Source organism: Callospermophilus lateralis, chromosome 6, assembly GCF_048772815.1.
Source record: "Callospermophilus lateralis isolate mCalLat2 chromosome 6, mCalLat2.hap1, whole genome shotgun sequence".
Classification (NCBI taxonomy): Eukaryota; Metazoa; Chordata; class Mammalia; order Rodentia; family Sciuridae; genus Callospermophilus; species Callospermophilus lateralis.
In genome coordinates, this window is record NC_135310.1 from 58,585,791 (window position 1) to 58,612,207 (window position 26,417).

The following is a 26,417-nucleotide window of genomic DNA, read 5'->3' on the forward strand; positions in this document are numbered from 1 at the left end:
TTTTTTTTTTTTTGGGTGGTGGAGATCATGCTAGTGATTTTACTCAGAGCCTTGAGCATGCACTCTGTTGTTGAGATACATCCTCAACTTCCCCTAATATTGTAAGACGTGTTTAGGAAATGGATGGGTTAGGGTGGAGTGATTATCTTGTCTTAAGGATAGTAGACGAGGAACTCAGATTAGCTTGCCACAATTGGAGGCCTCCCCAGATGTTGGCTTAGATTTTCTCGAACCATCATTTCTATTCCCACCACCTTTTATGAATTTCAACTGGAAATAAAGCAGTTGCAGTTGATGAAATGTATATGCAACTAAATTGTACCCACAGAGTGAGAAGATCAAAACTATGGTATTTGAAAGAGTTAGAGAAAAGGCAAAACAAGACATAAAGGCTTATGGTATTGTAAAATGTTGCAGTTGGGTTGTATTAAAACTCTGTTCTCCCCAAAATGACTCACAGAGACTGTAATATAACTCCAGCCGGCAACATTCATGTAGAATTTGGTATTTCCTGGCCCTAAGCCTGGCTGAACACTAGATATCTTAGGGTTTGGACAGGACCATTTTTCCATATTGGTGTTCACATTTTACTTATATAATCTAGGATGCACAGTGGTGCCTTGTTGAATCTGAGGCAGCCTAAAAGATAATGATAATAGCAAACAGTATGTAGCACTTTGTATCTATTAACCCATTTATTTCTTTCAATAGAATTATGAATATGTTATTACTATTTTCCCTTTATAGACAAAGAAATTGTATGAAGTTTCAAAAATGCCATGTTCAGTAGCTCCCACAAATAGTAAATGGCAAAGCTGTGGCATAGGTACTGTGGTTCCACAGTTTGAAGTTTTTTTTTTTTTTTTTGGTTGTTGTTAGCTATGGCACATTTGAAATTCCCACTTTCGGTTTCCATTTGCCTAAATTATTCATTCATTTTGATATTTTATCAATAAAAAACATTGAGTATGTACTATGTGCCTTAAACTTTCTAGGGCTGAAGATACAGAAGACAAGATTCTTGCTCCCATAGAACTTATCTATGGTAGTGAGACAGTAAGTAATTAAGCATGGAAATAGGGTAATTTCACATAATGATAAGTGTTTAGAAGAAAATAGCCTAATGGGGCTGGGGATGTGGCTCAAGCGGTAGCGCGCTCGCCTGGCATGCGTGCGGCCCGGGTTCGATCCTCAGCACCACATACAAACAAAGATGTTGTGTCTGCCGATAACTAAAAAATAAATAATAAAATTCTCTCTCTCTCTCTCTCTCTCTCTCTCTCTCTCTCTCTCTCTCTCTCTCTCTCTCTCTCCCCCTCTCTCTCTCCCCCTCTTAAAAAAAAAGAAAAGAAAATAGCCTAATGGTATAGAGAATGATTGAAGAGTGGGGCTACTTTTACTGGGATTATGAAATAAGTTAATTTGAGGAGACAACACTTGTGTTGAGACTTAAATAATCAGAAGGAAGGAGCTATGTAAAGATAAGAGAAGGTATTCCAGGCTTGTAAAACTGTGAGATGAGAATACCTTGGCATTTTTCTAGGACATACATGTGTGCACACACACATCCACACACAAAGTAGTGTGACTTAGAGTTCAGTAAATAAGCAAGATACTATCTTAGTAAGTTGGAAGGTGGGTCTTGAGATCTCAGAGGAATGCATGAGCCATAAATATCCTTCCAAGGGGATGGGAAGTGGCCAGTAGGAGTCAGCTCCCTGAGGAAGAGGTATTTTATTTCTGACAGTATTTATTGTTTCCTGTGTGCAGATTGGGCAGGCATCTGTCTGTCCCAGTTGTAGGCAATAAGAGGATGCAGTGATTTTTGTTTCAGTTTGTTTTGTTTTTAATGATTTTTGTACTTAAAATAACTACATTTTTCAAGTTCATCATGACATATTATTCTTTATGACCCATTAGAGAAATGTTTGAAAAATGTATTCATTAGTGATACAATTTGGTTTGTTTAAAAAGAGCACTTTAGATGCTGGGAAGAAGAGACATATGGAAACAGAAAGACCAATTATGAAGCTGCTGCAGTTGTTGAGATAAGGATTGTGATTTAGATGAAAGCAGTAGCAATATTTAGATGAAAGTAGTAGCAAATTGATAATATTTAGAGTACAGATTAATTGTACTCTAAATATTATCAATTACTGTTCTTGATGCCCATTTCCCTGGACTGTAGCTCTTGTTTTACAGGACAAAGGAATAAATGTCTTCTCTCAGTTTATCCTCAGGCATCAATAGCCTATGTCAAATTTTCCTGAGACCTGTGTTTCATTGCTCTTTTGATTCCCTCAAACCACAAATTCCTCTGAGTCCAATCCTACTGCCAAGATGTATTTATGTACAGGATTAAAGATATTCTCCTCCAAGATTGGCACTTCTCAATCTGCCAATCCAACGCTCTTGAAATGGGTTGCATTGTATCATGAAATAGCTCTTGATGAATTTTCAGGGGCCTTAAATACTTTTCAGAGCTACTTTGCCTTAGAAGCTTTCCTCAGATATATCTGTTACTTTAAACTTTGTGCAGTAGTGCCAGTCTTTTCTGGCTCATATATAAATGTGTGGGTTTAGTTCTGTTGAGCAGCATCTAAGTACTGATGGATGTGCCAAGAGAAAGAGAATGCTCCTTGTCCCTAGTTCACCTCAGCTGCCTGGTTAGGTGTAATTCTCTTAATTTGACTTGACTCAGAAGACAAATGAGCTCGAAGATACACCTCACTTATTTAACATCTGCTTTTGACAGCCTACCAGTAATTACTATTTATTCCCTTTTCTCTTCTCCTATTTTGCCTTACAAGGATTTTTAACATATTGCATGTGAAGAAATTAATTCAAATAAGTCTATATTTGGATATGTTTTCTGATACATATCTTGAAAACTTCTGGTTAAAGCACTACATATATTACACAACAACTTGTATTGCTGATTTGAATAATCCAGGTGGTAGATGCAAAATCTTATGAGGAGTGGATCCCCTTCCTAGTGATTTTTAAACTATTTGGTTTTCTTCTCAAAGAACAGCTTAGAGTCAGTCTTTTATATCCTGACATAGTGACATTTATTTGGGGTGCTGTAACTGTTGTCCTTGGCATTATAAATATTCAAGACCAGTAAGTGAATACAATGTGTATGTATATAGGGGTCATCTCATCCTTTTCCTATGAGGTGCCCACAAACTGAACTAAGATTTTGTAATAATTCCTGAAGTCTCCCAATGTGTACTCCTTGTCTTCCATGGGGATTTCAAGCATATTTTGGCACATGAGTGTTGAAAATAATTTTGCCTGAAGTTCTTTTTTTCCATAAAGCTTAAGTAGAAGAATCCTTCAAAGTTGCCTTTTTTTTTTTTTTTTCCATGTAAGGAACAGAGAATAAAAATCTAATGTACCTTGAGATAATCTGAAATTCTTTTTTGTTTGTTTGTTTGCTTTTATTTTTATGGTGCTGGGGACAAATCAGGTCACATGCATGCTAGGCAAGCACTGTATCACTGATCCTGGTTATTTTTTCTGTATTAAATTTTTTTCCCCAAGATCAATATAAAAGCTTAATGCAGTAGAAAATGAGGAACAGTTCATGGCCACTAGGATTTTTGAGGAATTCTATTTTTAATCCTTTTAAAAAACAGATGCAATGTTTTTGGTGTGGGGGGGTATTCCTGGGGATTTAACACACAGGCACTTTACCATGGAGCCACATCCCCAGTCCTTTTTATGTTTTACTTTGAAACAGCATCTCACTAAGTTGCTGAGGGTCTCACTAAGTTGCTGAGGTTAGCCTCGAACTTGTAATCCTCCTGCCTTAGCCTCCCAAGCCACTTGGATTACAGGCATGTGCCATTGGGCCTGGCTTAGAGGTAATATTTCTACAGAACAGCCCTTCAATTTTATAATCCTTGCATTAATAGCATTCTTGAATTTCAAAAAGAAAACTATCAGTTATATTGCTAGTAAGTCTGATAAAGTATATTTGTTCTTTCTTTCTCCTATTATATGAATAATCTAAACAAATGCTAGTTTATATCTTTTCCTACCTAGTTTTTTAAAATTGTGTTTTGCAGGAGAACTAAATAAATTTGGAAGTTGTTGAAATTGGTGTACATATTTAATAGGTGCGTATTTGTATGTGGTTAAAAAATGAAGAGCCAAAGATCATTATGGTATAAGTACTGTGTGTTCTTGATGGCTGAAGAAACAAATCACTAATTTTATGACTTAATTATAATAATGAATAGTATAGTTTAAATATTTAAACTATTGCTTGAAAGCAGTTCAGTATATTCTTAATTCATTAATATTTAGGAAAATAGTAAAAATTTTGTTCTTAAACTTTATTGATTAAAGTAGATACTGATATTATGAAGTCCAGTTTGAAAGGCAATTGGTTATATACACAATTTTAGAACTAATTTTCATTAACTGCTATCTGTATCTTACTTGATAATAAACAAGTAATAAAAGTTAATTTATTCTTAGTGTGCTTTTCATATTGCTTAGAAAATGCCTAAAATTTTTATATGGGATTATAACCTTTTATAAGAAGACTAAAAGCTGATATAAGTACAGATCCTTTATCATGTCTTTCTTCTTTTGAAACATAGTTGTCTGTCTGGGTCCAATCAGGAGATAGAAACTACACATTGGGTTGAACAGGGTAAGTTTTGTAAAGAATGATTAAACCCTGATAAAAGAGTGACTTTAAGACATAGGAAAGTATATATGGTACCTAGGACTGGTAGAGAAAGGACAAACTTCAGTGGGCCCCTTCCTTAAGGCTGGGATTCAGATCTCAGTGGGGAAAGGTATAATTCAACCTACCAAATTAAAGGGTACCATTGTACCCTGGTCAGAGCTAGTTCATAGGCAGTTGGGTAATATAGCATGTAGAGGGTGAGCAACCCTTTGAGCCACCTGTATGCCTCTGCAGGCAGGAAGTCTTGAGAGGGTTGGATTTTGTGTTGAGAGGGAAGATTATTGCTAGGCAGGGCCTATACTTCCAGGTCCTTGAGAAGACTGCACATCTGGGCATGTGTGTGAGGCAGCCTTCACTTGATGTTCTTACCTCAGTACCACTGATCCACTATGCAGTAGTTGGAAACTACAGAACTGCCTTTTGCCCTATAATCTCCTTTGAACACTCATTGCTGAGAAACCTTCAAGTAGTTGTTACTGTAGAGAATCTCAAAATATTTGTGTCCATGTGGGACTGTATATGTTGAAAGGAGCATTTGAAACTGAAGATTATTAAATTTGTAACTGTCATAGTCAAGTTTCCATTCATCCTTTCCCCAGTTTTTGTACTTTCTAGCAGTACATATTTGCAACCTCTTTTGACTAATTACTTTTCTGCATCTTTTATTGTTTGTGATTGTTTTTCTTCTTTTAGCACTGTTTGACATCTGGGGTCAGGATAATTGTATTGGGAGGCTGTCCTGTGTATTATGGTAGGTTTAGCAGCATCTCTGGCCTCTATCCCTAAATGCTAATCACACATACATCTCCTCCTGCCTGTCCATAGTTCACATTGTGTTTTGCTTTGCTTTTTGGTACCAAGGATTGAACCTAAGGGTGTTTAGCTACTGACATCGCCCCAATCTTTAAAAAATTTTTTTTCCTCAAATTTTGAGACAGAGTCTCCCTAAGTTGCTTAGAGCCTTGCTAAGTTGCTGAGGCTGGTTTCAAATCTGCAATCCTCCTGCGTTAGCCTCCCAAGCTGCTAGGTTTATAGGCGTGCACCCACCACACTGAACTCCACAGCAAAAAGGTCTCCAAATGTTAAGAAAATCCTTTGGAGATCAGCATTTTCCTTGGTTGAAAACTTACTGTAGCCTGTGTTATTCTCTATTTTAGAAGCAGTTTTAATATCTGTTTTAATGAGGGTTTGCTAGTTTTTTTTTTTAAACAGGCTCAGTTTTAATAGAGAAGGAATCTTAATTATGAAACTTATTTTTAGAAGAGGCATTAGAAATTAACACCTTTTAAAAAATATCTTATGTGAATTAAGGTGGAATTTTAAGTGGATTTTGTTTCTAATAACCTTGATATTTGGTTGCAGGGCTAGGATTAGAGAATTCCATTTTTTAAAATGAAATATTATATTGGTAGTGTTTTACTATATTCATTCTTTGATTCAAGAGCTTATGCTCTGCCTTTACCATGCAAGGTGCTAGACATTAAATGACAATACACTGAGTGAAATTTTTCAAGTATGCATGAAGAATCATTTAGTTGTCACATTCTTGCCTTGATTCTTTTATTTAAGATTTTTTAAAACATGGATACAATATCTTTATTTATTTTTTTTAATGTGGTGCTGAGGATTATACCCAGTATCTCACAAGTACGAACCCTAGCCTCTTGCCTTGATTCTTGATGGTAAAACAAAACAAAACAAAACATTTTTTAAACATTAAAATATAATTTCTTCCTATATGAAATGACCGTGTTAAAGGTGCTGCTCTTAGCTTTAAGGTATAGTTTTGCAACTGGGGTGGTATTTGAATCAGAAGATCCACATTCTGGCCTTGTTCCTTATTAAGCATCTTCATCATTTGTGAAACTGTTCTTGATTAACTGGATTCAAAATCCCTAACCTACAATTTCTAATATGTCATGAGTAGTCCCCCAGGTTAGAGTTGAAGATGAGACCAGGGAAGGCCTAAAAGCCAGTCATAGTCGTCTAGCACTTATGTTCTGGGTACAAGAAGAAACAATTTTACTTTTATATAGTTATGAAAGCTTAAGCAATTAAGATTGCTTGTAGATTAATTGGAGACAAGTCTAGCAGTAGAGTAAGGGCTCAAACAGTGAGTTGGCCTGAAATTCTTGACTTCTTTACCTGCTTTACAGAGATTTGGCCATGATAAAAATTTCTGACTATGGAAAACATTTTATTGTAAGGATTCTAAAAAGGAATTGCTTAAGAAATAGTATACAGAATCAGAGAAAAGTTTGTAGTTACATGTTGGATGAGGGGCTTGTATCCAGAATATATGAAGATTGCTTAGAACTTAATAGCAAAAAGAACACAATTTAAAATGGAGTAAAGGATTTAATAGATATTTTTCTAAAGAAGAATGTACTACTGGTCAATAAACACATGACAAGATGCTTAGCATTATTTGTTGTTAGGAAAGTACAATTCAAACCCATAGTGAGATACTACTTTATACTCACTTGGATGACAGAGTATGAAATACCAGAAATTAAAGTGTTGGCAGGAATGTGGATAAATTGCAACCCTCATTCATTACTTGGGGGAGTGTAGAGTGGTTCAGTCATTATGGAAAACAGGTTGGCAGTTCCTCAAAACATAGCATTTAAACAGAACTTCCATAAGATGTAGCACTTTCATTCCAAGGTAAATATCCCAAAGAACTGGAAATGCATGCTCACACAAAAATTGTGCGTGAACATTTTTTGTTGTGTTTTGTTTTCCCACCTCACAATCCTCCTGCCTTAGCCTACCAAGCCAGTCCACCATATCTGGTGCATTAATGTTCTTAATAATAATATTAATAATAATAATATTTCTAATACCCAAAAGTTCAAAAAAACTCAGATATTCTTCAGGTGATTGATAAAATCTTGTAACTCCATGTGATGGAATGGTTTTGGGGCACAAAAACAAATGAGGTTCTGATATATGCTATAGGAAAAATGAACAATATGTTGCATGGGAAAAAAAATGAAAAGACCACATATTGTGTGATCCACTTATATAAAATATTCTGAGCTCTATTGAGAAACCACTGAATTCTGAACATTAGAGGGTAAACAGTATGGCATGCACATTATGTCTCAGAAATGTTTTAATGAACCTAAATAATAAAAAAGATTAATCAGTATGAGATTATGCTATACAATAGACATTTCACAAGTACAGTTATTTTTAATTTTTTCTGTACTGGAGATTGAACCCAGAGATGTTTTACTACTAAGCTACATCCCCAGACCTTTTTTTCCTTTGAGACAGGGTCTCACTAAGTTACCCAAGCTGGCCTTGAACTTGGAATCATCCTGCCTCAGCCTGCTGAATAATTGGGATTTATAAGTGTGTACCAGTATGCCTAGCACCAAGTTCAGTGTTTGGCTTTGTTTCTGTATGCACATTCTGGCTAACGTTTAGTTTACTTAAGCCTGTCCATTTATAGTTGAACAGTTAGAGTGAGATCAGGAGAGTCAAATTATCTTTCCATACCTGGCCATCATAACACAAATAGTCACATATCTGTTTAAGGTTTTTCTTATAAGAAAAAATGTAAATAGGAAGAGGAAGAATGATGTAGAAAATTTAACTTTATATCTTTATGTTTAATTATGGAAAGATAAGATTAGTTAATTATAGTTTCTTGAAATTTCTAGGAGATATTCATGTCTTCATGTGAGATTCCATTAGAATGTTCATTTTAATAACACAATTTATATCATTTCAGACAGATTTGACCAATTTTGGGCCATCAATCGGAAACTTATGGAGTATCCTGCAGAAGAAAATGGATTTCGTTATATCCCTTTTAGAATATATCAGGTAAGAAGTAACATTTTGAAAAATATTAAGTTGTGAAAGCCTCAGACATCTTACTTCTTAAAGCAGTCCTGGTCCAAAAATCTTTTGTGTAGTATCTGAAAGTTTGTTTTTCAGCTCTGACTTTTGGTGGCAATTATATTAGAGATTGACTTGTGTGCAGTTACTACTCATTATTCAAAGTTTTTGTATTTGCAGAATTACCTACTTGCTAAAATTTATCAGTGACCCCTAAGTCAGTACTTGAAACACTTTGCAATTTTACAAGGTGTGCAGTGGAGTTAAAAATATGATTTGCCTGATGTGCATGTTCCAAGCTGATGTTAAACAAAGCAACACTTTGTCTTCTTGTTCACCTTTCATAGTATAAACAAGAGTCCTTTTCATAGTCTGTTCAGTCCATTTTTTTTCCTGTTCCTTTTGGGGGTATGGGAGGGTTTTTTGTTTTTTTTTTTTTTTTTTGGTTGGTGATTTTCTGCTGTATAGAATGTACTCTAGGCACAGTGTAGTTTTTGTTTGTTTTTGTTTTTTAATATTTTGTTGTTATTGTTATAGATGGACACAATATCTTTATTTTATTTTTCTGTGATGCTAAGGTTCAAACCCAGTGCTTCACGTGTGCCAGGCAAGCACTCTACCACTGAGCCACAACCCCAAACCCGTGGTGTAGTTTTTAAACAGAAATGTACTTAAAGCAAGATTATATATTAGGTGATGAATATGTCGTAACAAAAGCTCTCAGGCCCAGTAGTTCAGTATTTGCTAATTCAGCATTTTAAGTCACTTATTTATAGAATGTAACTATTACAAATAAAAGGATTGCATTCATTTTATATGGTGAATTCTTGGAATTGTACAACAAAATAGACAGTAAGTAGCTTTGCAGGTCTTCATTACAGCAAATATATAGGAGGTAAAGAACTATACTATTTTGTATAGTATTTAAAAATTCAGTGTGCTTGGGATATAATATAGCAAATACTAAATACTTATTGAGGGCCTGGGGTTGTAACTCAGTGGTTGAATGTTTGCCTAACGTGAGGTCATAGGTTTGATCCCCAGCACCACCAAAAAATAAATAAATAAATTATTGAATTAATGATATTCTAGAAAGCAAATTACCTGCTATCATGGGAAATCATTTAAGAACAGAGAGTCTGCTCTAGTTAAGTCATCACATAACTATATTCAAAGAGGAAGACCAATCATCTGATTAAAAATTAGCAAATAAAGTCTCAGAATACTGAAGGAATAAAGTACCTTTTTATTCAATGCTGCAGGTATAATTTCCAAGGGGTTGATACTTTTCTTGAAGTCAGGGTTGCTATGTTCCTAGTTTGGGTCCAGCATCTAGTAAAGTACCCAGCATGTGAATTTTTAACTTGGTGTAAATCGTTTATTGTTGATCTTTTCATTTTATTCTATCATAATCTCCATATTAACTTACCATAAGGCATTTCCACAGCCTAACAAAGTATTTTATTTATGGAATTTAGTTGAACAAAATATGTAACTTTAAATGACTTTAAAGACATTTTCAAAAGAAGAGTTCCAAAATTGTTTTCAGATTTGTACTTCCCAGCACTTAGAAGTGTATTGTTCAATTCTGGTGTTTACATTTAATGATACTGTATTTTCTTTATGTAATTACTTTGAGTTCCTATAGGGATAGTGTATTAATGCTTAATGTAGGGATTATTATTGTCAGAATAATAGTGCAGATATACAGAAGAGAGGTCTTCCTTTTTGGTATATCATTGTATTCTGGTGGAAAATTGTCAGTTCGTAACTCTTACTCTTGTTTATTATAATGCAGAAAGAAGTGGAGAATGGGGTTAGGAGGAAAAAGAAAATGTGTATGCATGGGAAAAATGGTTTTTATAAAAATTCCATAATTAGTAAGTGGGAAGGTAGAGAATTCTCAAAATTTGCCTTACAAAACCTGGCTGCCAGAAGGGGATCAGTGCTTCTTGCCTGATCTTTCTTGTGTCAAGACAGTTGGGCATTTTGTCCTTAAAAGAAAGAGACTGAAGTTTTTAAGTGACCTACATAATTTTCCTTTTGGCTTTATACCCAAGTGTGTTGTGTAACATGACTATAACAATTTAGGTCTTCTAGTTTTTACTAATTTATCATATCCTGACTTTTTTAATTTCCCTATTTTACATTTTATTTTATTTTGGTTTTTGGGTACCAGGAATTGAATCCAGAGGCACTTAACCACTGAACATATTCAGCCCTTTTTAAATTTTTATTTTGAGACGGGATCTCTCTAATTTGCCAAGGGTGGTTTGAATTTGCAGTCCTCCACCTGCCACTGGGATTACAGGCGTGTGCCACCACTCTCGGCCCTGTTTTATGTTTTTAAATATCCATGCATGTTCTGACCAAAGAGAGATGGAGTCCTGTTTTCTTTCTTTCTTTTTGATTATATGATCTCTAGTTAATATTAGATTTCTGTTGCTAACTTTTGATTAGTTTATATGTTTGTGATATTTTGTTTTTGAGTCTAGCTTTTTGTTTATATGGCATTTCGATTATTACCTTTTATTTAATATTTAGTACTGTAGTCTTTGAGACCTTTAGTTAGTAAAGAAGATGTAAAGAAACCCTGAAAATCCATGTTATTAATATACAAATGAAAGGAATAATTTTCACTAAAATACTTATTTTACTCTGCAGAATCCTTATAGAATTCCTGTACAGCAAGGAGTGAGCAAGGGACCCTGAGCATGCTTGAGAGAGGCCCATTTTATCATGTTGAAGTCTCAAATCTGTCTTAGGAGGTAGGAGTCATTATCTCATTTCTAAAAAATGAGGAAATGGAAGGTCAGCGACCTTTATATCTCTTGCTCACTATCACACAAATGAAAGAATATAAACTTAGTTCTGATTTGCGAACTTTTTGTGTTGTTGTTTGTACTAAGGATTCAATCCAGGGTTGCTCTTCTACTGAGCTACTTACTCAGCCCTTTTAATTTTTTTTAAGTCTAGTCCTCGCTAATTGTTGAGACTGGCCTCAAACTTGCAGTTTTACTACTTTAGCCTCCAAATAGCTGGGGTTAAAGGTGATCTCCACCATGTCCAGCTTATCATAATTTTCCTTTATATATTATGACAAAAAGTAAAGTTCACCTTACATTGATAGGAAACTAGAACTTTGGCAGTGTTCTTTAAAGATTGGCTATTGTAAAGATTACGTAGAATTACTTATTTTTCATCTGGAAAATGTTTATTTATAGGCTCAAAATGATTATAACCAAATGACAGAATTATAGTGGTAAAAGTTAAATTCCTCTAGAAACTGTCTAGAGATGTTGCAGACCATGTTTCTGTCATTTACATAACAGTTTGGTTTGGTATGTGAGTTTCAGGTTTGTGTTCCTGAAATCCAGGTGCTTTAGTATTAGCCAGTATTCTAGAAATGAGGTTAATGGCAGGAAGTGTTACAGAAATGTAACCAATATGTTATTTATGATAGCACATTTAAATAGATGGTGATTAATGAGAGTATCTGTCAGAAAGATTTGTAAAATGACCATAAATTCCTTAGATATTGGTATTTCTCTTATAGAATGAACTTAACCTATTGTTTCAGTTTTTTAAGAAGGAACAGATTCATAAATGTTATCCTGTCAATATATTTTGAGTAAAAAGTTTTCTCTGATTTGCCTTATATGAGTTTATTTACTCACAATATTTGCATTTCCATGCCCTGTGCTATACACAGGGAAGTCAAGTGGTGGTTAATATTATACAAATCATTCCTGAGAGGTTGAAAGAAACTAATCAACTTCAGTATATAGATATAACACTGCAACTGTGATTTCTGTGAATAGATACGTAGTGTAATAAAATTCTAATGCTCCTGGGGGAATTTGAACTAGTTTGGGAAGATAGAGGAGGCTGATTTGAGGAAACCTTTTGTTTCTTAGGGTAGGCAGAAAGTCTGGAGAAGAACATTGTAGGCAAAGGGGACTTTGAGACAGAGGACCTCTTGAGCATCAGGAGTTGTGGGGAAAGAGGCTGCAAAGGTACAGATTAGACCATATTACCATGTTTTCTCTTTATTCTGGAAGGAATGGAAAAATCTTAAGATAAATTTTAACAATTTGAATATCCATTCATACTTATTCAACAAAGATCATTATGCCATCTCCTCTCTTCTCCATGTTATTTTTGAGGTTATAAACAAATTTAGGGACTCTTCTTAGGAAGCACCTAACAATGTTATTTTCAGTTTTAAACAAAACACAAAGCTGATTAATGGTGTTTGTTTCCTCTTACATGATTAGATGGTTCCCACTTATCCTTAGAAGAAGTTCTTCATCAGTTATGAAATAGTACAAAAAGTGGAATTTTGAGTTTAGATTTGTTCTCTTTCATAATCATCAGAGCTCTCTGTTCTTTCTCATTTACTATTTTATGTTCATTTGTCATTAAACCCCCATTAATATTTTAATTTGATCAGGTTTACTGGCTATTTTTACTTTTACGAATCTACTTTCTATTGTGATGTGCTAAGATATATTTAAGAATATAAATATTTAGCAATTTCAGAGGAGAAAAAGTATATTTTTAAAAATGGAAACTAGGATGTCAGGGATTAACTGGGCACTTCTTAAACTGAAGAAGAAGTCAAATTTTAGGCTCTGTTTTTTTTTCCCCCAGAAATATTAATTTATTAATATTGAAATGTGAGAACAGTAGAAATGTGTGGCAAATTATGGCCATGTCTTTAGGATTCCTCCTCCAATATTATAGCAGTGGTAGTGAGAAATTATAACTCTAATCTTCTGTTATTTTACATTTTGGTTAATACCTTGCGATAACATCTAACAGAAAAGCCAAAGACCAATAGGAGGTTTATATTAGTTATTTAGTAAACCAAATATTGATGCTTTCAGTTTTAGTTTTTGATTATTTCAAAAAGACACATTGTATAATTTGTAATATACTTTGTACAGAGATTTTAAATATGTTTAGGATAATATAATACTAATATTCTCTGTTCTACATATAATTATATGTTACTTGGTTTAAAAATAATTTAAATTTTTTCCATAAGAAAAAAATTTTAATCTGGTAACATAAAAGTCTACAGCCCCACTTCACCCTTCCCTAGTCCTCAGAATTGGTCCTAGGAACTCTGTGAAAGCTAGACAGGCATCCTACCACTGAGTTACATCTCTACCCCTTTTTCCTTTTTTTGAGGCAGTATGTCTCTAAGTCATCCACGCTGTCCTTGAATTTGTAATCACCCTGCTTTGGCCTCCCAAGTAGCTGGGATTACAGTTGTATGCCACCATACCAAGCAAACTTGATACTCTTTTAGCATTTACCTATTGTCCCATTCTGTTTTTTTCTCTAAATTTTACTACATCAAGTACTTCATGTAAGGGGAATCTTACATTACTTTTTTTTTTTTTTTTTTTTTTTGGACTGGCTTATTTCATTTGACATAATGTTTTCTAGGTTCCTGCAGGCTCATTAGAATTTTCTTCTTTCCTCCCTTCCTTGTTTTCAGTGCTGGGAATTGAACTCAGGACCTGTGCATGCTGGACAAGTGTTCTTCCACTGAATCACACCTTAATTACTAGAATTTCCTTTTCTTAAGGTTCAATAATCTTTTGTATGAATATAAAAAATTTTGGTTGTGCATTCATCTACCTGAGTTGCCTCTACCTTTTGACTCTTCTAAATAACTGTGAGCATGGGCGTTTCCTGTTCTTGAGAAAAACAGAATCAACAATATGTATGTATTATCTTTACACATGTGCACAGAGAGGGAGAGAGAGATTTTTAAGGAATTACCTCACATAATTGTGGAGACTTGGTGAGTCCAGCATTTGATCAATCAGGGATAAGTTAGCAGACTGGGGAGATTCACTTTAGAGATACAATTGAGTTCCAAGGCTGCCTGCAAGTTGCATTCCTTCTTGCCTCCAGGAGATGGTCTTTGTTTTATTAAAGCCTTCAATTAATAATGTACTCCCATTGGAGATTATAATCTGCTGTAGTGAAAATGCACCCATTTTTAAAATTTAATGCAATTTTAGTCGTATTTGGATCGAATACAAGGCCTTGCACTTGCTAGAGAAGTTCTTTACCACTGGGCCACAAACTCGGCCATGAAGTTCAACAGTTTAAATGCTTGTCTTCTTCCAAAGAAACATTAAAAAAAAAAAAAGTTTGACCAATATCTGGGCACTTCTTTTGGGTATTTGCATATAGGCAGAGTTTTTGGATCATATGGTATTGTTTTTTTTTTTTAATTTTTATTTGTTATTTTCTGTGTGTGTGAGTGTGTTTTTAAGGAGTGGCCATTTTAACCTTGGTAGATGTGGGCTATAATCCCTGGTGAAGTTGTGAATTTTTTAATGTGCTTGTTATTATAAATCTTCTTAAGAACAACATCTTTTCAAGACATTTTTGTTGCTGCTTTTTGGATGGGAGGGAGCATATTGAGCTATACTGTCTAATTTGTTCTTTCAATGACTAAAACATTCACTATTTGGGTGTACTGTAATGTGTTCCATATTTTTACTGATGAGTTTTCTCTTTATTTCCAGTTTTTACCGCTATAAACAGGGCTTTAGTAAATAGCATTATGTTTTCTTTCACATAGGAAATTAACACTCAAGAATGGTTTCAGCGTTGTAAGGTAGAGACTTTTATTTATGTATGTATTTATTTATTTATTTTTGTGGTGCTGGGGATTGAACCCAGGGCCTTGTGCAGGCGAGGCAAACACTCTACTAACCAAACTGTATCCCCAGCCCATAAGGTGGAGACTTTTACATAAAATAAGTTTGCTATATTATTTTCCAAATACATAATGAAGTTAAATTTCCAACAAAAATATGGGGGTGTGCTTCTCCTCTTACCTCTCCCTCAATAGAGCTTCAATGACTTTTTTCTTCAATTAGTGTTTCTCACACTGAATGAATTTATAAATGTACGTAACCCTTGTTAGCTGTTTGGATTTGTTTTTATGTTAAGTTTTAAAATCCTTTTGCTAAATATGCCCTTTTTCTTAGTGGTATATGGATTTTTTTTTCTTAAGAAGATCCCTTTCGGGCTGGGTTTGTGACTCAGCAGTAGAGTGCTCACCTAGCACGTGCAAGGCCCTGGGTTCAATCCTCAGCACCACATAAAAATAAATAAACAAAATAAAGGTATTGTGTACAACTAAAAAATAAATATTAAAAAAAAAGAAGATCCCTTTCCAGAACATAATATATGAGATAGGTTTCTTTCTAGCTTTATTTTCATCCAAATAACAACTGATTATTATCTAAACAAGAGTTAGCAGACTTTTTCTTGAGAGGAGCAGAGAGTAAACATTTTCAGCTTTGTGGACCAGATGGTCTCTTTTGCAACTGTGTGACCCTGTGGCACGAAAGCATCCATAGTTTGCTAATGATAAGCATGACTGTCCCAGTAAAACTTCAAAAACAGTTGAAGGGCACATTTTAGCTTGTGGGCCATAGCTTGTTCACTCCAAAAATAAGCTATCATTTTTATACTGGCTAAGCTGTCCATTTCTGCTTAATATTAAAGTAGTTTGACTACTGGAATCTGTTTCTGTATGCTATATTACATTTTTTTCAGTATATTTAACATTTTTTTAAGTTTAATTTTTTTTTACTTTTAGCGTTTTGATTTTTGCTGCAGCAATTGATTTATGTCCCTGTTTATACTTTTCTATCGTTATTCTCATTCATAGAGAGGGGGTACCAGGGATGGTATTCATGGGCACTTTACCACTGAGTCATATCCCCAGCCCTGTTTTGTATTTTGTTTAGGAACAAGGTCTCCCTGCGTTGCTGAGTGTCTCGCTTTTGCTGAGGCTGGCTTTGAACTCACAATTCTTCTGCCTCAGCCTCCCCAGCCACTGGGATTACAGGAATGTGCCTGGCTTCATTCATCTTTCCACGTGGCTTTTTAAAATTGTTTTATTCAAGACCCCATCGTGTCCTTTTTAATTATAAGCAGAAATTAGTTAACTTTAATTTTCCTTTTGTTATAATTTGCTTTACATTATCTCCCATACAAAATACATTTATCATATTAGAATTTTGTTTGTTATATTTGTGTTATGTTCTTTTATGTATAGATTTGAAGGTTTTATTCAGGTAGGCCCTGTGTCGTTAAATTCATTTTCTAGATGTTTTTTGTAGATTTTTTAAAAATTTAATAATCATTCAATTTCTTTGTATTAATGGCATCACCTAAACAAACAAAAATGCCTCATTTTTTTACCATTTCTTTTCTTGTTTTATTGCATTGAAAAGACCTTTGAATTTAATGATGGTGGAATGTGATGATCATTATTATCCAAAGTGCACATATGAAGACACGAGTTGGTGTGATATACTTAGTATACAACCAGAGATATGAAAAATTGTGCTCTATCAAGAATTGAAATGCATTCTGCTGTCATATAAATAAAAAAATTAATTAAAAAACACGACAATACCATTGAATAATGATGTCTTAGACATTTCTGTTCAGTTTTTGGAATTAATAGAGTTAGTTCTAATTTTTAATGTTTCATCATAATTTTATTCTAGAATGTTTATTAGAAACGAGGGCTAAATTATTTGCTAGTTTGAGATTGCTATTTTTCCTTTTTGTCCTTTAAATTTAGTACTCTGTTTTTAGTCTATTGATACTGACCCTCCCTTTACTGAGGGTCATTATCCTGTTGTTATAATACCCTTGTATTCACCAAGTTACTGTTCTTTTACTGCTTTTCCTCCCCAGAAGATGAAACTTTAGAATACTTTCCTTTCCTGCACTTCCCCAGTCTTACATTTGCAGAGAAGTGAACTTGTGTGCTCCCCAGGCCTAGGTTTTGCTGCAGTTTAGTATCTTCAGTTTTAGGCCAATTTTAGATTTTCCTTTGCAGATTTTATCTCCTATTTCAAGGATACCTACTTAGAATTTATATTTCGTATCTGAAAATATTCTAGGTGTCATTTTCTGAAAGGTCTTGGTAGAAATCTGTATATTCCCTGGTCTTCTCTTTCTGTCTCAAAAGTAGAAAGAATTCAGCCTCTTAAATTCTGCTTTTCCTTAGGTTTTGGTGATTAACATGCACAAGTTCACCCAGAAAGAACACTGCAGAGGTTTCCAACTCTCTCTAGATTAGGCTCTGCCCTAACCTCAACAGCTGCCTAGATAAAGAGAACTGATGTATGGGATAGGAGATGAAATTAGAAAAAAAATGTTAAATAAGCTTCTCCCAAATTCCCAAGTATATTGTCAATTGTTTTTCAAAGAATTATATAGCAGTAACTCTTGGGAAAGGTATCTTTGATACTTAATTCACACCATACCTATCTCAGTAGCATATTAAGATATATGTTGGGAATCTGGGTTTAAAATATGATTTGTATCTCATATGTAAAGAATGATAACAAAGTGTGAAGTGATTGCTTAGTTCTTAAAAGTAGTTTATTTCTGATCTGAGCGAAGATAACTGACATGTTGAAGAAAAGTCATTCATTTTCATGTTTTTGTAATAATAGTAATCTCAAATTATGAAGTTAATTTTATTTCCTGTCAGAGTGCTTTACATATTAAACATGCAAGAAGTCTTCTTTAGTATACGTAGAGAAGAAGCAAAGTCTCTGCTGTGCTTATATCTTCACTTACTTCACATTGCCTTTCACATAATAAAGACTGCGTAAAAATACAAAGTGTATGTACAAAACTAAGGAAGTCCTAACCACTTGTGAGAGTGGTTATTCTGGGCTCGTAATGTGATGTATCATAACATTCATACCATATATTCTTTTTGTAAAATTTTGGGCTGAATTATCAGATAATCATACTCATTTTCTACTATTGCTCTCAAGTTATAAACAACACAATATGGGATATAAAATAATTTTTAAAAATCACTTCATATTTTATATTGGTAAACATTCTGCAAAATACTTCCATATCACCTTATTTAATCTTAAGAACATCTTTATTGGATAGACAAAGGAACCTCTTTTTTTTTTTTTATGGTAGCAGTTACTGATGAAAGACAATTAGGTAGTGGAGTACAGTCTATAGTGAAGATCTTTCTCAAAATAATACTTATGGCATATGCATATTATTAAGGAATATATTCTTTGCAAGATGAAAAATATGTTTACTAAGGCTTTAGTGGTAAATAAGACTAATGTTTTTGGAAAATTTTTGATGGATTGGTGTTTAATCTTTAAAAATTTGGTAGAAGGCACCAGTGATACCATCTGGTTCTACAAGTTTATTTCCAGGGAATTATTTTTTATTTGGGGCATTTTGGGGTTGAACCCAGACCTTTTACTCGTTAATCACATGCTTTTCCAGTGAACTGTATCCCCCCCACACCCAAAGTGTGTATTTGTTTTAATTACTATTTCAGTTATTAAAACAAATACAAATACCTATAAGGTATTTTCAGATTTTGTATTTTTCTTGAGTTGTGGGGAGACAGAGGGAGATGCCCCTTTCTTTTTATTTCTGATTTTAGTAATTTTTTTAATTTTTATTTTTTGGTTACCACTGAACTAAAATCCCTGCCTCCCCTCTACTTTGTTTTTGTTTGTTTGTTCTTTTGGAGACAGGATCTCTAAGTTGCCTGAGTTGGCTATGCATTTATGATCCTCCTCTCGGCTTTCCAAAGTAGCTGTAATTATAATAGGTACCCACCACCAAACCAGGCTTGATTTTAGTAATAGGAATGTTCTTTTCTCTGTGGTCATTCTAGCTAATATTTGGTCAATTCAGCTGATTTTTCACATAACATATTTTGGTTTTGTTTATTCTCCCCACATACAATTTTTCTATTCTCTATTCAAATTAATATTATTTTTTTCATTCTTATTTTGTTCTTTTTGTATTTTATTAAATTGGAAAGCTGCTTATTGAGATTTTGTTGTTGTTGTTGTTGTTGTTTGGTTGTTTTTTTGTTTTGTTTTTTGTATAGGGGATTGAACCCAGAGGTGCTTTACTACTGAGCCACATCCCCAAAGCCTTTCATTTTTTTTAAATTTTGATTCAGGCTCTCACTTAAGTTTTTTAGGGTCTTGCTGAGTTGTTGAAGATAGCCTTGAACTTGCAATCCTCTAGCCACAATCTCCCAAGTTGTTGGGATTACAGACATGCACCACCATGCCTGACAAGATCCTTTTTTTAAAAATGTAGCCATTTTCCTCATCAAAATTGCTTTTAATCTCCTTTACATTTCCCTGTAAACACTATTTTCACTTCATTTATTAATTCTTTGTATATTGTTTCATTTTCAGCCTTCTTCCAATTTCTCTTGATTTCTGCTTTGATTCCTTTATTATTTAGGAATGTAATGTTCAATTTCCACATAATTTGTGAATTTACCAAATTTCCTTCTGTTTTTGATTTCTAATTTCCTCCCATTATACTCGAAGAATGTACTTTGCAAGAGTGAATATAATTAAGTTTTCTGAGACTTGTTTTATTGTCCTAACATATACTGTTTCCTGGAACATGTTTTGTGAGAAGAAGGTATATTGTGTAATTGCTGAGTGAGTTTTAACAGTATCTGTTACGTCTAGGTGGTTTATAGAGTTGTACAACCCTTTAGTTTCCTTGTGGACCTTCTGTGTAGTTTTTTGTTTGTTTGTTTTGGTACTGGGATTGAACTCAGAGACGTTTAATCACTGAACCACATCCCCAGCCCTTTTTATATTTTATTTAGTGATAGGGTCTTGCTAAAATACTGAGGCTGACAACTTGCTATCCCCTGTCTATGGCCATACCACCTTGAACCGCCTGATCTCATTTGAACTTTCGATCTTCTTGCCTCAGCCTCAAGAGCTGCTGGGATTACAGGCGACTGCTACGAATTATTTTAACATCAATGATGATGGTTTGGGCTGGGGATGTGGCTCAAGTGGTAACGTGCTCGCCTGGCATGCGTGCGGCCCGGGTTCGATCCTCAGCACCACATACAAAGATGTTGTGTCCGCCGAGAACTAAAAAATAAATATTAAAAATTCTCTAAGAAAAAAAAATGATGATGGTTTGTCATTCTTTCCATATTTTATCTTGTGACCAGTAGAACATACCTCATGTATAGCTCACTCCATTTATCACTGTGTTTCTGATCTTAGCAGAGTGATCTCCACTCAAAGTCACTTCTAAAATATTCACATAATCTCCTATTTTAGTTTTGTATTCCTCTTTACCACTTTCCTTGAATTTACTAGGCTCAGTATCTTGATAGAATTTTAGTTCATTTTTTTTTCAAATTGTACATTCTAACATACCAGAACCATTTGCTTGTAACCCCATCTTGCCATTTTCACTCATGTCCTCTACCTCCTAACTGAACTATTTTAATTGTTCTTAGTAGTTTTTTCTACCTTATTTCTCTCCCTCCAGTCTATTGATTTTTACACTGATGTTAATTCCATATTACATATAGCTTTAGACATCATATGCTGTTATCCAAGTTCCCATTGTTTTCTTACTCGATTAACTCTTCAGAATAGCCATCACTCTCAGAGTGCTTCTAAACTCATCTAGAATATCACCTGTTAATCACTTTTTCTTGATCTTTCCACATGTGTCACCAGCTGTTCGTTCTATGTTATTCCTTCTCTAAACTCTTTTAAAACACTTACTTCTTTCTGCCTTTGCTATGGCAGATGTAAATACAGAATATTAAAGCTGTAGAAGCTGGAGGAATCCTCTGACTCCTTAATTTTGAAATAAGACAACTTGGCACAAAACTGACTTGTCAGGTTGATATTTGATAGTTCTGAACTTGGGTCTAGGATCTTCATTCTGGCTCTTTTTCTATCAAGTGTCATAAGATAAAGACATTTTCCAGTATTTCTTCATGGTTTTATTGAAGTAAATGTCATTTCTTTGAAAGCATCTAACTGAATTCACCAAGGGCAAGATCTGTTTCATGTCCATCTTTATAGACAGTTGTTTGGGACTATTTCCTAATATAATGATTGAATTACGAATAATAATTTTCTTTAGTGTTACTGCTTTTAATGTAAAATTTGAATGACATTCTCTATCTGTATATCTTTAAAAAGAAATAGGTAAGTTGAGGCCTGTAGGGGGCAGCCTAACACAGCAAGTTTGGGATGCCCTGTCTAATAAGCTACTAGTCTTTGTTTTAAACTTAAATTGCTTTCTATGAGAAATTTTGAAAAATAAAAGTAACTTAATTACAAATATATGGCAGGTATATTAAACAACTGTCATATACAGGGATGGTAGCAATTTGATGTAGATGATTTTCTGGTTTAATTTTAGAGCACTGGATGATAGCAAATGTTATTACTATTTAAGCTTTTAAAGAGCTTTAACATTTTGATTTGTCTAATAATTTCAAAATAATCTGATGTCAAATAGTATATATGATTTATAGATAGAGAAATGAAGATGGGCCAAGTTTTATTGTTATTTGAAACTACTAGAGTTATCATTAAATGCAGTTCAACATTCTCTCATCACTAACTTGTTGCACCAAGCTATAATTATTGTTTCACTGAATATTTGCAAGATTAAAAATTGTTAATAATTAAAGCAAACTGTAAGTGAATAACAGTAATATTTATTTTGTACTTTATTGAAAGCCAAATACTGTTTTAAATATTTTGCATGTGTTTATTCATTTGATCCTTACTATTATATGCTGTTACTGTCCCCTTATAAAGGTGCATAATTGATATATCCATTGGTCATTGAACATTGTCTTAGGCTCATGCACCTAGTAACTGTGAGAGCCAGGATTTGAACCCAGGCAACACTACCTGGCTCTACACGCCACTCTTTCATATATTGCTAAAATTCATTACTTCTGTATTCTTAGCCCCATTCTATCATGACTTTCCATTTTAGATTGTATTCCAGTTTTCACACATAGCTGACTTCTTATTTACTCTTCCCATTGTTTAGCTGCCTACCTTCTGTCCATTTTCTTCTATTAGAGAAAATACATGGACAGAAAGTAAAAAATGTAACATCCTCCTTTTGTGTGAAGATTTTGAAACTTAATGCTAAGATTGTGGGGTGGTTTGCTTGTTTGCTTGCTTGCTTTCACAGAAAATTCTTTCTGTAATTATCAGTTTTTTAGTGATTATATCAAAACATGAACCTTCAGGTTTAGAAATAATTTTAACTTTGTTCCTCATACTTATACATATAGTATGTATAAATGGTAATTTTAAAACCAACAAAATTATTACCTCATTTTATAAGAGCTTGTAAATGAGGTGATTTTAATTATTTCACTAAAAATGAGGAGTTTTAGCCCTCTCAATAAAGAAAATTTTGGTTATAACAAGAAACTTACATTTTTATTTAAAGACTTATATTTTATGTTTTATTTTAAGGTTATATTTACATCTAACATATGTAAAAATAAACCTTACTGTCAATTATAGGTATGTGTTTTCTTTCTTTTTCTCATTTCCCACCCTTCTTAGCGCTGTGGATCAAACACAGGGCCTTACACAGGTAGGTAAATAAGTGCTGTACCACTGAGCCATTCCCCAGGCCTCTTTTTCACATTTTGTTAATTTCTTTCTTTCCTTTTTTTTTCTTTTTTCTTTTTTTGTGAATTTCATCTCTCTGAAAACTTTTTTGAAAATATAATATAGCAAAAATAAGTTAGACTCCAATGGTCAGTTTTGAAATTCAATAGAAGCTTATAATGTAAGATGATTTAAAAATGTTACAACTATTTTGAATAGAGCCGTTCCATAGCTAATTGTTGAGTGGTATTTATATCATAAGAAAGAGATGAGTGTATAATTCTTTTGAGTTTACTCCCTGATTATTATTAAGCATCGCATATTACAGTCAGTGTTAGAGTTTCTGGAAGAATTGTCAATCTTGGTAATAAATGCCAGAGATAAGTTGTACTTTCGTCTTGCTGCTACTTTGATTGACTTCAGTCCTCCCATTTTTCACTGACCAACGTGGTCTTCATTTTTCCAGTTTACTGCTGGCTTAATGTGATGCTGGCAGTAGCAAACCTATCCTTATTTCCTGTCCAAAGAATGTTTATTTCTTCAACCTTACCATTCAGAAAGATCGGTGAGGCCTAAATTGGCTTGTGTCACTCTTGCATTTTTGGCTGCTGAGGATTTAACCAGAGGTGCTTAACCACTGAGACACATCCCCGGCCCTTTATATGTTTTATTTTGAGACAGGATCTCTCTAAGTTGCTTAGAACCTCAGCTTAAAGTCACTGGGATTACAGGTGTGTACCACCATGCCCAACTCATTTTTCTTTCCGTCCATTTTCTATCCACAGAGAATGCCAACATTCAGAATGATGCCTTTTAGGGTGATCATTCAACCTATGGACAGTTTCACAGTATCAGAATCTGCTTAATCATATATTTATTCCAATAGTGAAAACTAATTCTTTCCCTGTTCTTCTCATAAATTATTTTCATATAATATGCCAGAACACACAGCACCTGTCTGTTAAGAACAGAATTACTGGGCTTTGATTCTTAGTAGTGGTTCCTCCTTTTGGGTAAATATGAAAATTGCTTTTGGTCTAATTACTCATACTTTAAAAACAACTACTTACTATTAATTCCAAGTAGGTTACATATGTGGTTATCATTTAAGAATATTAGAAAAATCAAGTTTGAAAGAGAAAGACTAATATTCCTATTTTTTCTGACATGAGCTTGGACAATTTTGTTCATATTTCATGTCAGGGTGTGATGCTCTCTTTCAAGTATATACCAAAGTTGTGAAGCCATACCTGTTTCTTGTGTTTTATTTTAGTTTTTTAAATTTTAGGGTCTTGAGGAATTTTATGCTACTTCGTAGTATGGTCCGTGCAGATTATTTATAATAATAAGTGCGGAGCAGATAACATAAGTACAGCTATAAATATAGGCATATTTATGTGTGCATGGTTTACATTGCTACACATAGATGTAGATATTGACATATACATTCTTGAAACATTCAAGTCATTACCTGGGCAGGTTGCTTATTTGCAAATTGATTATGATGTGCTAATATGTTGATTCTCAGTTATTAAAGTCTAATGTAAACATTCATTTATATTATCTAACTTCCATGATTTAAAAACATTTTACAGAATATATTCTGTCTTAAACAGGATCTATTTCTCAAATGGTCTGCTTAAACAAAGACTATCAATGTAAATGAGGGTAGATTCTAGTTCAGAGAGCCACTATTTGAGAGTATTGGTTATAGGGATTAGAAAAGTAGAGAAAGAACATTGAAATGATGAGTCTAATTATAATTAAGTTCAACAGGATTGGATATGGATTTAAAAAACATTTGAGAGGACTTTATGTCTGTCTTGGGTGTGATCCTTTCATGAAAATCACCTGTCTGCATATATATGTTGTGACACAATTATATGCACAACACAAATTAATTCAAACTGTATTAGTTGTGAAATTATATGAATTAGGGTTTCAAGTGATTGTTGAATTCCCTCATGAGTGATCTGTGAATTAGATATGTGGCTGAGTTAATGTGCATGAAATGTTGAGAAGTCAAATTAATATGTTACTTATTATTGAATTTCATTTAGTCATCCTTTACACCGTATTGAATTTGTCTTCTTCATAACATTTGAAATGTAGAAAATTAATATATATTAAGAAATAACATTTTTTCAAACCCAAATACCTAGGAATCCAATGTCATACTTATTCTTAACATTTTGTCTACGTTTTTCGAAGCATAATAAGAAGAAGCATAGTTTACCTTCCTTATACAAAAAGAAAGAATTTATTCTGCTAGTTTAAATAATGTGTTTCAATAGGTCTTCCTGTCCTAACCTTTTAGTCCTTCCTTATCTTTTCTTTTCCTCCTTCCTCTTATCCTTTTTTCACCTTTCTGGCCCATATTTTCTTTCTTGTGAAACTATTCTTCTTCCCTGCTTCTCTAACCTGAAAAGTGTTTTTATTACATAGTAAAGCATTTCCTATTTTAATTAGTCTTGAAGTTTACTTTTAAAAGCAGAGCTCTGGTAAAAGAAAAATACCTCTATTAGCTTACATTTAAAATCCTTTTCATCATGATGAGGGTAATTATCTGTTACTTCTAAGAAGTAAGCCATAGCTAATTTCTGACTCTATGTACATGTTTAAAGTAACTTAGAATCAGCTTGGGACAGTTCTGACGTCTGCTTAGGTAATGTAGCATCCATATTCTTCACTAGGTGTTCATTTTAGCTACAGATGCTTCATATAAAACAGGGTAGAGTAGCTTTCAAAAGGATCTACACATCAAAGTGTAACTTGAACTCTGTTTTTTTACATTGTTTGAGGGATGCTTAAGGGAGTAGAACTCACAAATTTGTTTTCCCCACCATGCATTATCCTTTTAAAGTTTATAATACTTTTCACTTACATATTTTCTGTATCATACCACATTTAATTGAATAGCCTTATTTCTTTGCAATGGTTTAACAATGTTCACAATTAAATATTAGTGTAATTCATGTTTTGTCTAACAAAGGAGGTTTCTTTAACTACAGTTAATTCTGGGAAATGATGATGACACTTTTGGAGCCTTAAATGAAATTCTTTGAATAACGTATCATATTTATATTACAATACTACACTCTTTTACTCATTTCTGTAGTTGTTTGATAATTATTCATGAGGTAAAATTTGCCAGCTTTTAATACCTGGTTCCTGAGAGTATTTAAAATAAATGCTGTGATTGTAGCTGTTAGCCACAATGTATCCTCTTTTGCTAGTGAATTCTTTGATGCAGAATGCCTCTTATTCGGGTTCTTTCCAGTCTCCTTTCCATTTCTCATAGGGATAAACAGTTGCTAAAATTACACAAGAATTAATCTTTGATGTATTTGATTCTCTGAGAA

General features: G+C 33.7%; 1 protein-coding gene across 3 annotated transcripts in view; it reads left to right on the forward strand.

Moving 5' to 3' along the window:
* The window catches only part of Atg5 (autophagy related 5), a 116,826-nt gene that overhangs the window by 63,976 nt on the left and 26,433 nt on the right, over window positions 1-26,417 (forward strand). For 2 of the 3 annotated variants that reach the window (XM_076859886.2, XM_076859887.2), the window contains one exon: window positions 8,448-8,542. In XM_076859886.2, coding sequence (XP_076716001.1) covers window positions 8,448-8,542 — 95 coding nt within the window. The remainder of the gene's footprint in view (window positions 1-8,447; window positions 8,543-26,417) is intronic. The other variant, XM_076859888.1, reaches the window with a different exon arrangement.